At 37.2% G+C, this 16,880-nt stretch overlaps 1 protein-coding gene across 1 annotated transcript in view; it reads left to right on the top strand.

Moving 5' to 3' along the window:
• The window catches only part of LOC137006699 (zinc finger protein 271-like), a gene marked incomplete at its 3' end in the record, with an annotated part of 69,918 nt that extends 61,401 nt beyond the window's left edge, over positions 1-8,517 (top strand). The window contains exons 3-4 of the mRNA XM_067367680.1: positions 7,738-7,937; positions 8,085-8,517. Coding sequence (XP_067223781.1) covers positions 7,738-7,937; positions 8,085-8,517 — 633 coding nt within the window. The remainder of the gene's footprint in view (positions 1-7,737; positions 7,938-8,084) is intronic.
• Positions 8,518-16,880: the final 8,363 nt, after the last annotated feature.

Consider the following 16,880-nt stretch of genomic DNA (forward strand, 5'->3'; position numbering starts at 1 on the left):
TGTTTAAGGAAATCTAATAACTAATATTATGCAATCAAAAAAAAAAAATTCAACCTTTTTTTCTTTTTAGGTACAACATTGTCATATTCGGGAGGATAGATGGGTACTCGCGAAAGGTAGGTTAATTTTAAAATGACAAAATACTAATAACAGGTAGTCTAGTCTCGTAGTTCTGCATTTTTTTTCTTCGTTTCATTTTTTTGTAATACATATTTGTATATGCCTTATCTTTGTCTTTATATAGATCATGTACCTGGAACCAGCATCTAACAATTGCTCGAGCAATGCCCTTACATTCGTTCTTAAGTCTGTGCAGAACCATGGCTGGCCTTCAAGGTAAGTTGTTTAAACTAGTTTTGCTGCTCCCCAATCCTTGTTTCTATTTTTAGTAGTGTCAAAGTCTCTTAAAGGCAGGTTGCAGGTTTTTCCACATTTTCTCCCAGTTACCCGTCTTTATATGTGGAGTGTCTGTTAATGTTCAGTGTTTGTTCATGTTTTCTTCTCATGTTTTTTTTGTTTTAAATGTTGTATTTATTTAGGGTTAGGGGTGATGAAGGTGTGGAAAATGTGAGAGTTGCAGAAACCATGTTCAGAGTGAAAGGCACAGGAAGAGGGAGCTTTATCACTGGCAAAAGCGCACATAATCAAAGGTAAGAAATGAAACATCTCATTGCTGTAAATTTGGATTTATGAAAACTATATAATAAACATTCAAGTTACAGAACTTATGAATAATTTAGCCTAAAACTACATTTGACATTTACTCACCCTTGTATTTTAAACCTGTACGACTTTATTTTGTGGAAAACCAAAGCAGAATGTTAGCAGAAAAAAGTGATTTGTTAACTTTCTGCCTGACATCCCCTTTGATGTTCCACTGTACAAAAAAAAAAAATCTTACAGGTTTAAGGGTTTCATTAGTTAATACTAGTTCATTCTTCATATTCAAGTAATTATCTCTTTAGCATTTATTAATCATTTATCATTGTTCATTTCAACATTTACTTACACATTAAAATATAAAGTTGTATTTGTTAACAATGTAAGGTGGACTAATATGAACAAGGAGCGACTGTATTTTAAACTAACATTAACTGTATCGCTCAATGTTAGTTCATGTTATTTAATACATTAAAGGGATAGTTCACTCCAAAATGAAAATTGTCTAATTACTCCCCTTCATGTCGTTCCAATCATGTACGACTTTTATCTTCAGAAAACAAAGTAAGATTTTGATGACAGAATGTAATGAGAATTAACCTCATTGGTTATGCAGCACATGGAACAACTTGAGTGTGTGTAAATAGTGACAATTTTTATTTTTGGGTGAACTATCCCTTTTAACAAATGTGACTTATTGTAAAGTGTGACCAACTAAACTGATTTAAAAAAAAATTGTTTTCCCCTTTTAGAATTGAACGTCTGTGGCGAGACGTCTGGATTGGTGTAACACAGCTGTATTATGATGTTCTCCACAGCCCTGAGGAAGATGGTTTGTTGGACTTATCTGATTCTCTTCATGTGTTCTGTACACACTATGTATTCATCCCACGCCTGCAGCGCGACCTCCATACTTTTTCTGAAGGCTGGGATAATCACCCATTACGGTCTGAAGGTGGACTCACCCCTAACCAGCTGTGGGTTTTGGGACACATGCAGAATTCAACCCAGGATGAGGAGGAATTGCAGCTTAAATTTTTATTAAATTCTATATACTTTTGCTGTGTTGTCAAATTATTTGTTACTGTTGCTTAAAGTATAATGCAACAGTTTTCTATAATACATTTAAGAATCTGGAGCTGTTTGGAACAGACTGGGAGACATTTGACAGCGTAGATGAAGCTGGAGGAGTTCACGTACCAGAAATTCAGTGCCCACTGACTGCTGCTGCGATGGAAATTGTAAAATCAACAATTGATCCTCTTGCACCATCTGACTCTTATGGAAGAGATATTTACAGGGGTGCACATTAGAGGTACGCAGGTACGCATGCGCGGTAAAAAATAAACTATGCGTACCAGAAAACATGGAGGGAAGCGCTTTTGAGTACCGGTTCACAGGGATACGTTTACTTACTGGAGTAGGATTTTTCTCCATCTCTGGTAAGATAGCAATCATGATAATATGTGTGTTCTTTAATTATTAGGTGTGCAACGGATCGCAGTTAATCCGTGATCCATACGGATAAGGTCCAACGGTTCGGCACGCATGTGATTCGCGGATTAACTGCTATATTTAACCATCATAGAGTGAAAGTTTGTAATTTGGACGTGTTTTGTCTCGCCAATTAACACATTCAAACGACTTTAAAAGCGGAAGAAGAGGCGAAAATCGGGACTCGCGAACTGTAATCTGTGCACACAGCCCCCCGAAACGCGCGCATGATGAGAGTCAGACAGCGCTCGAACCGGCTCGAACACCGAATTAATTCCGCTTTCGCGTTTACTTGCGCTTGAAAGGAAACATACACACAAAATTATGTCAAAATACCTGTCTCGGCAAGTGCTCTCTCGGTTATGTCATAAGTGAAGTGTTGAGAAAGAAACCGGATGTGTGTCAGTTTTTCGGTCCGTGCTTTCCTTCTTAAAGTGACAGCAGCCTTTGCTGTCATTAATGTTAGTAAAATAAAAAAATCATTATTATCATCTACCATGTTCGAGAGAAAAGAAGATAGTGAGGAGAGCAGTCAGGAGGAAAGTGATAAGGACAGCTTTTAGGATGTGTCGTGTAAAGTGTGAGTACCAAGCAACATCTCCAGGTACTCCCTTGAGAACCAGACCAAAAAAGTTATGTGCACCCCTGGATATTTATACATCTTTGCTTCAATATGTTAAAAGAATGTTGACAACAACACAATGACTGTCTAAAATTTTATCTGCAGTGGACAATTAAAAAAGTTTGTACATATTCAGACATACAAAATAAGTAATCATTGTAAATGTTGTGGAGAAGAGATTTATAAAAATTTACGTGAAGATTTTAACACTTAATGATTTATTGTATAGAATTTCATGACATGTACATATTCAGACATATGAAATAAGTAATAATTGTAAATGTTGTGTAGAAGATATTTATAATAATTTACATAAAGATGTTAACACTTAATAAAAGGAATTACGTTAAATAGATTATCCACCCAAAACTATTTTTTATATTGCATAGAACAGAAAATATTAATGAACAATGCATTCTACAGAGCCTATAATGGGACAAGGTAATGGAAAAATTGAGAGGGGATAAATTTCTTTCTTCTTCTATTATGTTGCTTTAGGTGCTAGAATGTTATTCATTACCTGTGCCTTTCCGAACAAGGTATTTGTCTTTGGTTAACATTAGGAATGTGTCCTATTATTTTAAAAAGAAATTATCCTAAGGAAGACAATTTTACTCTACTGCTAACAAAAGGCACTTAAAAAGCTGACCTATGCTTACTACTTAGACATTATCAAATGATTCAGCATGCCTTACAGCCATTTTCATAACAAATTTAAAGTCATGAAATGTTTTCAGGTGAGCTGTAGGAAATGTAATGGTGCGAGTACATGCGCTGACAGATGAAAAACAAATAGTGTGAGTTGTGTCACAATTGTGGGATTACAAATTTGTACTATGTTATATCTAAGTTCCAATGTAATAGTATATGAACTGAAAACTTTATGTACATTGTGTTTTACATTTTGAGGTAAAGATAATGACATTCTAAAGGAGATCAAGGCAGTCAGCCCAGGTGTCTGAGACACTAACCTTTTGTCTTCATGCACTTCCTGACCATAAGCCATGACAAGCTCAAGTTACAGCTGTGCTTTTGTCTCTATGATAATGTAAAGGTATGGACAATACTGTCAGACTGTTTGGATTAGCACCTATGCATTTGAATGACACAGTTATGCTGATTAGATCATGGCTGGGAAATGTAGGGAATGGGCTGATTTCCTGCACTGCATTTGCATGCATTGTTTAGTTTTTCTCCACCTCTACTCTATGTATCCCTCCCCCTTGAATGTATATAAACTTCAATTTACACTGCCTTAGTTAGATTTTGGATGACCACAGCGACGCACAGCGTGTTTCTCAATAAAGAGTAACTTCTGCTTCAAGAGATCCCAAAGTCTCCTGGTCTATGCTTCTGAGATTGCCAACAACTCCTTCATTCATTTGATTTGTTCAAACGGCTGATTCATTCAGGAATGAAGTAAATGGCTCTCTTTATGAGTGCACCACTAAATCATTGATTCACCCGATTTCATTCAGAAACAAAACACTGTTTAATAACAACATCATACTTAATTAAAAGCAAAACATTTATAATAGTTTTAGATAAATGACCATATTAATAAAAAAAACATGCTCTAGAAAGTGACAATGATGTCCATACCGTGAATGAAAGCTTTACAAAAATTGCATATAGTTTAAGTAGAAATCTAAAATCTCCGAGTTTTTCTCTAAGTGAGATCTTTCCAGCAGGATTTGTGAGTCTGAGACGGGGAGAGTTTTCAGTTTCTGCACATAAAACTGTTACATGTTAAAGATCTAAATTACTTTCTTACAATGAATGTTATCATAAAATCAAACCATGTTTCATGGTTATCGTCAAATCATACAGGTGCTGGTCATATAATTAGAATATCATCAAAAAGTTTATTTATTTCACTAATTCCATTCAAAAAGTGAAACTTGTATATTATATTCATTCATTATTACACACAGACTGATATATTTCAAATGTTTATTTCTTTTAATTTTGATTTTGATTATAACTGACAACTAAGGAAAGTCCCAAATTCAGTATCTCAGAAAATTAGAAAATTACTTAAGACCAATACAAAGAAAGGATTTTTAGAAATCTTGACCAACTGAAAAGTATGAACATGAAAAGTATGAGCATGTACAGTACTCAATACTTAGTTGGGGCTCCTTTTGCCTGAATTACTGCAGCGATGCGGCGTGGCATGGAGTCCATCAGTCTGTGGCACTGCTCAGGTGTTATGAGAGCCCAGGTTGCTCTGATAGTGGCCTTCAGATCTTCTGCATTGTTGGGTCTGGCATATCGCATCTTCCTCTTCATCAGAGAACATAACTTTGGACCACTCAGCAGCAGTCCAGTCCCTTTTGTCTTTAGCCGCTTCTGGTGCTGTCTGTTGTTCAAGAGTGGCTTGACACAAGGAATGCGACAGCTGAAACCCATGTCTTGCATACATCTGTGCGTAGTGGTTCTTGAAGCACTGACTCCAGCTGCAGTCCACTCTTTGTGAATCTCCCCCACATTTTTGAATGGGTTTTGTTTCACAATCCTCTCCAGGGTGCAGTTATCCCTATTGCTTGTACACTTTTTTCTACCACATCTTTTCCTTCCCTTCGCCTCTCTATTAATGTGCTTGGACACAGAGCTCTGTGAACAGCCAGCCTCTTTTGCAGTGAACTTTTATGTCTCGCCCTCCTTGTGTAAGGTGTGGGTGTAAGATCGTCTTTTGGACAACGGTCAAGTCAGCTGTCTTCCCCATGATTGTGTAGCCTACAGAACTAGACTGAGAGACCATTTAAAGGCCTTTGCAGATGTTTTGAGTTAATTAGCTGATTAGAGTGTGGCACCAGGTGTCTTCAATATTGAACCTTTTCACAATATTCTAATTTTCTGAGATACTGAATTTGGGACTTTCCTTAGTTGTCAGTTATAATCATCAAAATTAAAAGAAATAAACATTTGAAATATATCAGGCTGTGTGTAATGAATGAATATAATATACAAGTTTCACTTTTTGATGATATTCTAATTGTATGACCAGCACCTGTAGTTATTTAGCAGCAGTTGATGAAGATGTGTCATTAGTGTTTGTTTTTGTGTTATTTGTTTTTTATCCACGTCATCTTTTGAGAAATAACAGTATTGTCTTTAATTAAAGTAGTTTATAGGATTTTCTCATATATCCTGACTCTAATAATCAGTTTCTAACAGCAAACACTCAGAATAAAGTGAGATGATGTGAATGTCTTGTTGAATGAGTGTTGATAGTCTGAAGATCATCAATATTAACAGAGAAACTGCTGAAAACACTCTTTATTTCATGTCAATAGTTCCTGTTTTCACCTCATTTATTATGCTGATGTCTTCAGATCTGCTGTAAATTGACACTTAAAGCTCATTTCATTGCTGTCAACAGACTGAGGGGATTTGTTGACTACAGATATGTACAATTATTTTTGTCTTCATGCGTAGAGCTGTTTTCCTTACCATTATACATATTTGGAATAATTTTGCTACATTATATTCAGTTATCATTTATATATATAAAACAAACCCTGTAACTGATATATTTTTATTTTGGCAGATCAGCTCCTCCCACACTGGGATTCATCATCAGTGAAGCTCCTCCCACACTGGGATTCATCATCAGTTAAGCTCCTCCCACTGGAATGCATCAATAAATGCTGGGATTTTCCCATCAAAGGAGCATCAAGAAGAGCTGAAACCAGTAAAGACTGAGTTTATTAAAGAGGACAGTGAGAACATGAGTGATCCAGAACCCTGCAGAATGAAACACACTGAAGATACTGAAGAACAAAGAGGTTGGTGTTTATTCTTCATTCATTCATGATGCTGAACAACATTCATGTTAGAAAGATTCAACTACACATTTAGATATGCAGTTAAACTAATGTTCAACAAATGGTCAGTAAAGTGAGATTTGAAAAATGTTCATATCGATTGTCAATATCAGGTCAAAATGCAGATTATTTTACATTTATTTTATATCTGGTTCAAAATTTGCAACAATGTTACCAAAATTTTAGACAAGTTTCAAAATAAAAAAAATAGTAATATCAGTAAACACCAAACTGTATCAAGTAAATTCACTTTCCAGAATGGCTGACAGTGTTGTAAGCTTGATTTAAGCAAAAGCTGATTTATAGTTACTGATAAAGTTGTATTTTTCATAAAATGAGGAAGTTATTCATAGTTATATAGATTATTCTTCTTACAGTAACTTTGGTAACAGGGTTGAATGTGATCAACACTGTACAGTTTGTGTAAAAATGAGACGATGGATTGAGATTATTTTCTTGTCCTCCCATCATGCTGTAGAAAGAGCCCAGATGATGTCACTTCCTGGGCATCACAGTTTTAAGATGAGGAAAATTCATAACAGGGTTGAGGGTCAAAATTCACTTGAGTTTGTTTTCAGTGTCCCACATTCACATGTGTGGAAGTCTGAGAAAGAAAAAGTGTGACCAACCCTTAATCATTAAAGTTTTAGTAAAATAAATATCAATCTAAAAGTTGGTGTCAAAATATGGCAATAATTGTGTCATTCATTAAAATATGTAATAGTTCTCACTACAGAGACATGGTGATTTGACTGTAATGTTTTAAATATAATAATTGCTTCAGGGACATATAATAAATATATAAAAAGGCATCAAAGTGATCAGAATATTTCATAGCAGTTGTCTACTTCAGTACATGAAGGTTCACTTTTATGTTTTTTCACTTCATAATCCTCATTTTGAATCACTTTAATATACTGAAAATTAACTTTTGTTGTGATTTCAGAGCTGATAGAAGTGAAGGAGGAGAGTGAAGAACTGAGTGAAGTGGAGGAGGAACATCATGACAAACCTGGAGAAAAACCTTTGAGTCGCTCAAAGACTAAAAAGACTTTTCTAAAGAAAAGAGCCAAGAAATCTTTCACCTGCACTCAGTGTGGAAAGAGTTTCTCAAACAAACAACATCTTAAGGTTCACATGAGAGTTCATACAGGAGAGAAGCCGTTCACATGTGATCAGTGTGGAAAGAGTTTCTCACAAAGAGGACATCTTATAGAACACATGAAAGTTCATACAGGAGAGAAGCCACACACATGTGATCAATGTGGGAAGAGTTTCATGCGATCATCAAGCCTTAAAGAACACATGAGAATTCATACAGGAGAGAAGCCGTTCACTTGTGATCAGTGTGGAAAGAGTTTCACAACAAAACAAAGTCTTGAGATTCACAGTGCAGTTCATACCGGAGAGAAGCTGTTCGCATGTAATGAATGCGGCAAAACATTTCTCTGGGCATCAAACCTGAAGTCACACCAGAGAGTTCATGCAAAGGAGAAGCCACATTCATGTTCTGTGTGTGGAAAGAGTTTTTCACTGCTGTCATATTTACATGAACATGAGAAAATACACACTGGTGTGAGAGAGTACATGTGCTTTGAGTGTGAGAAGACTTTTACTACAGCAAACCATTTAAAACTACACCAAAGAATTCACACTGGAGAAAAACCTTACAAGTGTTCATACTGCGACAAGAGATTCAGTCAGTCATCATCACTGAAAACACATGAGAGGATCCACACTGGAGAAAAACCTTACAAGTGTTCACACTGTGACAAGAGATTCAATAAGTCATCAAATCTGAAAACACATGAGAGGATCCACACTGGAGAAAAACCTTACAAGTGTTCACACTGTGACAAGAGATTCAATCAGTCATCATCTCTGAAAACACACGAGAGGATCCACAGCAGAGAGAAGCTGCACACGTGTGATCAGTGTGGAAAGAGTTTCACTATTAAAAGTAACCTGAAGATACACATGAAGATCCATGCAGTGGAGAAACCACATAACCACAGTCTGAAATCATGATAAGTAGTTCATCTTTATGTGCTGAACAACAAAGTAGTTTCCTGCTTGGAAAATCTAAAACTTCTCCTGAAACTACAACAGAACGATCAAATCACTGTTAAAACAGACTGTATGGATTTTTCCCTCAAGGTCAGTGTGACAAACTAGTGACTTACACTTAGTGAACAAACTGCCATGTTTCTATTATTGTCATTTACAACATAATAAAATGAATGAATGAATGAATGAATGAGGCATTTATAAAAATAACCTAAATATCCTAAAAACTGATTATTAACTTGTTGTTGCTCATCTTCATTTAATCCATGATAAATCTCCCACCATCATTCCTTCGATCTTCTGCAGTAGTTCTTGCACCTGAATGTCTGATTTACTCTTGATATTGCAACAGTAAAATCATCCTCCACATTCAGTCAACATCACAATCTTTCAGTTTAAGATGTTCATCAATGCCTGTTCCAGATCCTCCAGTTCATCTCCATGTGTGAACAGAATCATGATGCACTTCTGAATTCCAGTCCTCGGGACCCCTTGCTCTGCACATTTTAGGCTTGTTCGAGATGCATCGGCGCTGCGCAGACCGATCGGCATATGACATCAAAGTACCGCGAGAGTGATTGGAGAGCATTCAACTCCTATGCTTTTGAATCGCTCTCGCGGTACCTTGATGTCATACGCCGATCGGTCTGCGCAGCGCCGATGCATCTCGAACAAGTTTGTATGTCTCCCTTATTTAACACACCTGAACCAGATCATCAGCTCATTATGAACTGAACTGAGTGTGTCAGATAAGGGAGACATACAAAATGTGCAGAGCAAGGGGTCCCGAGGACTGGAATTGAGATCCACTGCTCTAGAGGAATGGTGAGCAGAACTGAACTGAGACCTGCTGAACAACCAGAGACCAGCTGCTCTTTCTTCATCTCCAGCTGCTCTTCATTCAGATCTGGATCCAGTAGATCTGGAGAAATAATCACATGCACATGTTTTTCTCCCATCTGTGTTTTACCATCACACACTTCAGACTCGTGCTCTTTAAACCTGGAATCTCTCAGTATAGTGTTTCCAGATGAGCTTTTCCCAGAACTGTTTCTGTCCATTAGAAGATTCTGGATCACTGGATTATCTGGATGAAAGTTGGTCTCTTAAATGTCTGAAATAAAAACATGGAATATGTGATTTAAGTTAATGTCATTCTTCTCACTGGAGGACACGAGTAAGAAAACAAAATGTCTATGTTTCACATACAAACATAAAATAGTTTTAAATAAGTCTTAAAGCAGAAGCATGTGAACTTTACATCAACTGGAATAAAAAACTGCAATCATTTAAAAAAAACCTTATTAAGTTACAAGTGATCAATTCGATCAGCCGATCTAAACAACGATCAATCTGTTAAGATTCATAAGTATTATGCTCTCATTTGTATTATATTTGTAACTTATTTTCCCAGCTTTGTTTTTTTTCTCTGTAACAAGCATTCCAATCACAGTGCTGAGTACATGTCATGTGACCTAATCATTGATTGAATGATTACACGTGCTTATGTTGTTTAATAAAAGTGTGCCAGTCAGAGCGACTGGAAATATGGGAAAGAGTACACAGTTGTTTGCGTCTTATTTGAGCGTACTCTGTTAACAGCTTATGGGCCCAGATAACGTAATATAGTGATATGGCGTGAAGGTCGCAATGGTCACTGCGTGCACCTGAGTTTAACCCGAGACAAGACCTACTTACAACATGAGTAGAAGGGAAAAGGAAGCGACCACAACAAGCCGCTGGTCAAGACCCAGCCAGCAATGACATGTGGGGTCCAGATGAGGGCTTCATGGGCGGCAAATGTGGGCCCCATTATGGGCTTGCACCCGGGATCCACATTGGGGCAAGCCGTGGAAGCCCAGACGTGCTAAAAGTGGGACCTGTAAGGGTACTGCATGGGTCTTAATTGGGCAATTCATGTCAGACCCATTTGGGCCCCACCTGCCCAAAGGGGTCCAAAGTGGGCTTTGCAAGATGGCTACACAGATGGGCTTTAAATGGGATCTGTAAGAGTCTTATGTGGGTCCTAACTGGGCAATTCATGCCAAACCCATTTGGGCCCCACCTGCCCAAAGGGGTTTAAAGTGGGTTTGCACCCGGGATCCACATGGGGGCCAGCCGTGGATGCCCAGGAGGGTTTTAAGTGGGATCTGTAAGGGTCTTATGTGGGTCTTAACCGGGCAATTTGTGTCAGACTCATTTGGGCCCCACCTGCCTAAAGGGGTTTAAAGTGGGCTTGTACCATGATTCAACCGTGAATGTCCATATGGGATTAAAGTGGGCTCTGTAAGGATCTTATGTTGGTCCTAACTGGGCAATTCATGCAAGGTAAGCCCAACCATTCATTTAAGGAAACAATCTAAGAAAAATTAAAAACGAAGAATGAATGTAAGTACAAGATAAATACAAGACACTTGATGCTTTGAACTGCAAGAAATATATTAAATTGAACAACAAAAAATTATCTTTAAAAAAACAATGTCACAACATACGGTAAACTAAAAAATATATTTTAAAAAAAATCTCTGAAATAAAAACCTCCAAAAATACAAAAATACAAAATACACTCATTATATAATACATTGAACAACAAACATAATCTTTAACAATTTAAATTTTACAACATACCGGTAAATAAATAAAAAAAATATATTTTTTAAAAATGTCTGAAAAAAAGAAAACAAAACATCTCTCCAAAAAATACATCCAAAACAGTCATGGCGTTTGTGTTGTCGATGTTCTTTTTTCTCTTAGGGCTCTTGCAGCCCTCTCCCCGCCACGGTCACGTGCGCCTGTGAACCATTTCCCCAGTGCCATTTCCACATCCTTTCGGTTCACATTCTGAGTTATAACATTACTCTTCAGTGCACCTAAAAACAAGGGAGCATAAGTCAATTTAGCAAGGTTCTTTTTTGCTCCAACTTGCAACTCTTCAAATCATTCATTCAAGTAACACATTTCCACATGTGGTAAGCTAAAATGTTACCCCTAGGGTGACATTTACTATGGAGTTTTATGCCAACCTATAACCCTTTTTCCATTACATGTTGAAATTTAGCCTCAAATGCACACCAGATTTGAGCGACATTAGAAACAGTTTTCCATGAATATATCATGTCATATCATATAACTTCCAGTCGAATCACAGACACGACAGCTGCCAGTGAAATGCGAAGCGCTGTCAGATGTTCAACACCAGCGGAGATCATATACATCTGGAGACTCCGAACAAATTGATAAGGATGTGCGCATGCATGCGGTGCTTTTTAGGTGAGATGACTCCGTATGCTGCTCATTCCAAATTACTACATTGAAGCCACCGTGGGGTGACATTTTGAACAGTTTATATTGCAAGTTTGATTATTTTATTCAATGTTTCTGTCTAACAGCTAACTTCAATACCTTTGGATGTGATTGCGGGGTATGTAAAGTAGTTGTTTTAAGATAACCAAAACTTTGTCTATCACAAATTTGTCTTCGACTTGATCAACAATAGGGGATTATCACGCTGAAACGTAGTACTTCTGCTTATAGTGATGTTTGTGCACTGCCGCTTCCGGTGACACAGTCATCAGTCTGGCGATGAAGGACCTTAAGTTTGTTTACATATACTGCGTCTAGGCGATACTACTGCGATGTGGACCAAAAGTCATATCCCGATATATTTAGGCTGAATATGGCCCAGCCAGCAGAGCCCAAATGGGTTTGACCTGGGCTATCTAACTGGGACCCAGCCAGTTTTGCACCCAGTTTCCATGTAGGCCCCACATGGATTTGCCCAGATGAAATGAACACTGCTTAGTGTGCACACTACAGGCTGTTTAATGTAACACTTAATCAGTGTTGGAGGTAATGAGATAATTAAGTGATTAAAATTAATATCAGCCTTATCCCAGGAACATCACGGTTGATGCTCATGATGCCAAACCACTCAGATGTTCCTGGGAGTCATAAGGCTGATATTAATTCAGCTCCATCAAATTGGCTGTGCTTGTTTTACTTTCATATACTTAAAATGTAGGTAATTATATTATTATTATACAATTATCATTTATTTAGCTCCTTTGTCAGAATATTTTACGAGTTTTAATAATTCTTATATTTTTATAATAAGATATCTGCAGCTATATTTGCTCTTTGGGTTATGCAAGCAAACAAAATTCAACCTTAGTCAATATTTATCCTTCATTTTGTATTAGCTGCTAGTGCAGTTGTAACTGCAACACTACAACTAACGATAGAAGCCAGCAAGATGCACAGGGAGACCGGGGAGACCGACATTATGATGTTTACAAGCCCAAAACATTTGAGACTGTTTGCTTACACATTTAGTTTGATTTGATTTGTTCCAATTTATTCTTAGAGCAAAAGGTGGGGACAGTGCAATATGTTGAAGTATGTGTTATGCAATATGTGCAATATGTTTTTATGTTTAAAGCATGAGGAAGGGTTTGGGACGGAACCAAACTCTGAATCTGATATTGACTCAGATGAATTTGAAGTGAAATAATGATGAATATATTTTATATCATATCACCGTTATTGAATAAAAGTATATTGTGATATATTGATACTGAATTATTGTCCAGCCCTATAGCTAAACCAAACCCGCTGTTTTTCCTTTTGGTTAGATTCTACATGAGATTAAACAGCACAAACCAAAAATACAGACTACTGTACAATCTGCAGTGTTTGTATGGCAACATAATATTTCAACTTACCTTAATTTTATGGAAATTCGGCGTTGGTCGGAAGAAATATGCATTTCACCTCCAAGTCACAGCCAGCTTGCTTTCCGATTCCGAATGGACTGTTAACGTTTTGAGCGTGAAACACGGCCTTTGCATAGAGACAGAGCGCATTTATTATAATCTGAAGACCACGCCCACCGGGGGGGGAGGAACAATCCAACCGTCTCCATAGACTTTGTATTGCGTGAGGCTGCCTCCTTGTCTTTTCTGACTTATTACAAAAATAGAACATTGCCTAAAAGCTGCTGTGTGACAAGGTGTACAGCTAACAGGCTAAAAAACCCAGAAATAAGTTTTTATAAGCTGTCGACCCCAAAAAAACGAATGTTTAAGGACACAAAAGTGGATACAGGCAGTAAGAGAGAGCACAACGGATCATATTACTATACGAAATACACTGGAGGGGAACGTAATCGGCGACAACATATGCTAAACAAACCAACAAAAACAAACCATTCATTATTTTTAACCATGTCAAAGAATTATTCCACCTGTCGCCAATTTTTCCTCTACCAGAAGTTAACATGCCAACAATCTATTAATCATTTATAATTAATAAGTGTTTTTCCCTCATTTTTTTCTCATTTAAGTTTGTATTTCCTTATTAAGCAAATGTCTCCAGCAGACAAAAAACTAAATTACATGAGGAGCCACGACTATTGATTAAATATCCATGAATACATTTTTAACTGGTTAAAATCTTCATTCAGAATCAATGAAAGATCAATCATTAACGTCCTTTTTTTGTTTTGTTTTGTTTTCCGTCCTCATGACCCGGTTTTCATCGGCTTGTTTGCTATCAAATCACCTTACTGGCTACAAAAATGCAGATAAAAGGTTTGGATATGAATTAAAATTGTACTCAGTACTCAACTATGATTTTAAAAGTAACTTAGTAGATTACATGGATTAATGAATATTACAAGTAAAAGTACAGGCTTGAAAATCTACTCATAAAACAGGGTACCCGCGGGGTCTTAAAAGCATTGAAAAAGTCTTAAATTTGATAATCTAAAATTAAGGCCTTAATAGCCTTGAATTTGGTATACAAAGTCTTGGATTTCGTTACAAAGGTCTTATTTTTATTTTTTTTATTTTTTAACTTTTCCTAGGATTAAGTTCATACCGTAACAAAATGAACTGTTACTAGTGTAGGCTAATTAAAAATTCATGCAGCGTAATGTTGAGTGCACCTCGCGCTCCACGTCATAGCAGTAAGCGCGAAAGCTCGCGCACCCGTTACTATGGTTACTAGGCAAGTGAGGTAAATTACTAGAGATGAACCGGATACTCGGCTGAAACGAGTATCCGGTACGGATAAAGCACTTCTGCCGAGTACGAGTATTATACGAGTAATACGAGTCAATATCTGTGCTCGGATTGAATGAAAATCATCATCGGGTAGCTGATTGTGTCAGCGTTCTGTGATAGTCTAGTCCAGTGGTCTCAAACTGCCGGCCCGCAGGCCATTTACGGCCCGCAACTGATCTCAAAAATAAAACATAATCCGGCCCGCTAAATTATTATTATTATTATTGTAATTATTATTCTCTAGTACGCGTCACATACGCGGCCGCGCCGGCATCGTCCTTCTTTTCAATGCGCTTTCGCTCCCGTGGTGTCTGTCGTTGCTATGCAACCATGAGCCGCGCTCTCAACCGCGTCGCTTCTATTATGAGCGCGCTTGCCTAAATTACAGTAAAAGCACTCGACTTTAAGTCACGAGCGTCGTTTTAAATCACCGAAACGCGTCCGATGCTACCATGTCAAGAAACAGAAGAGTGTACAAATGTATTCAAGGGTTGTATTTGTTCTGTACAGTGTTGTTTATTGCAAGATTTTAATTTTATTTAAGCTAGCATGAAGTAAAGGAAAACAGCCTACTTCCACTAAATGTTAAAAACTAATAACAATGAGAGATTTTTATTTTTTGGCAAAATAAAGTAGATATATATAGCTTCAGTTTTTTGTTTATTTCTGACCCCTCCATGGCATCTATGAGTGTTGCTGGTTTTGTTCCTAATTACTTATTTTTTTTTATTCCATGCACCTTGTTGGATGTGAGAAGTTGCACCAGACTATTGCAATTAATAGTATTATATTAGTAGTATTATATTAGTATATTAGTAGTATTACATCAATTACATTAGTAGTATTACATCAATTACATCATTAGCCTATATAATTATATTACACTCTGTAACAATGAGAGAGACACTGCTGTTTACATTTAGTAGGCCTATGGTAAATAAAATATTTATAGTAGGTATAAAAATATATGCCGAATTAATTATTTTCTAGGGTTCAAAATTTATACAGATTTGACATTTTCCCCTCATACTTCTGTCAGAATGTGTACGAAGTTGGCATTGAATTTCATTTAAAATGGTATTAAAAAGGTCTTAAAAAGCCTTGAATTTCATTTGGAGGATCCTGGGGGTACCCTGTAAAAGTACAAGTACCCCAAAAAACTACTTAATTACAGTAATCTGAGTATTTGTAATTAATGACTTCCACCTCTGATACCAGAAACCACTCCCCAAGCGGGTCTTGAATCTGGGTATCCGGCGTGGTAGATGGATGTGCAAACTGACCAAAAGTCAATTGGGTAGCAAAATGGGTCCTATGAGGCATCAGGGAGGGATTTACCCAACATTCTACAGGCAAATATATGTTATAAGCAACTTATGTTAAGTTAGCAAAATATTCAAACAATATAAATATTGTAAATATTCAAATGCCAGCAGTTGCAATGCTGTCTCCTTTACACTTATCCCCATAAATCTGTCCCAATCTGGGTCACTGCACCAATGAAAGTGTTTATGTGAATGCTCCATGCACTGTCGGAAGGCTTTCTGCAGCTTTATTCTTTTACTTAAATTGAAAGGGCCTCTGTCCTTACAGGCCTACTTCTTTAACTACCTCAGCCCCTCCCTTTACCGTCTTAAACCATAAACCATGTATATGTCAATGCATCCTGAAGATCTTCAGATAGCCTAACCAAACAGATCTACTGTACCTTTTACAGCCAACACATCAGTCATTGTTGGTGTATGAGCTACACCTTGATAGAAACACATGCTACTCCTTGGTCCAAGGACATCTAACAACACAGAAGTGGCAGACAGATTGATGATGAGGCCTCCTGCAAGTCCTTTTTTTTTCTTTTTTTTCTTTTTTCCTCTTGTCCTGTCCAGCATCGAAGCAAGCAGAATGATGCTCTGTCTGCCATGTTGTGACGAGCAGATTTTGCTTTGCCAAGAGGAGCTTGAATGATAAGGCTCCCCTTGATATCCTAAGTTAAGCTTATTTTATTTTATTTTATTTTTGATGCTTGTTTGTAGATGAGCATTACATAATATTGCTGGACCTGAACCAATCACCCAAACCCATGGCCACTTGGCCAATAAATATGCCATGCAGGACCCATATATGTGTTCCCAGATCAAAGCCATG

This window comes from Chanodichthys erythropterus, chromosome 3, assembly GCF_024489055.1.
Source record: "Chanodichthys erythropterus isolate Z2021 chromosome 3, ASM2448905v1, whole genome shotgun sequence".
NCBI classification, from domain to species: domain Eukaryota; kingdom Metazoa; phylum Chordata; class Actinopteri; order Cypriniformes; family Xenocyprididae; genus Chanodichthys; species Chanodichthys erythropterus.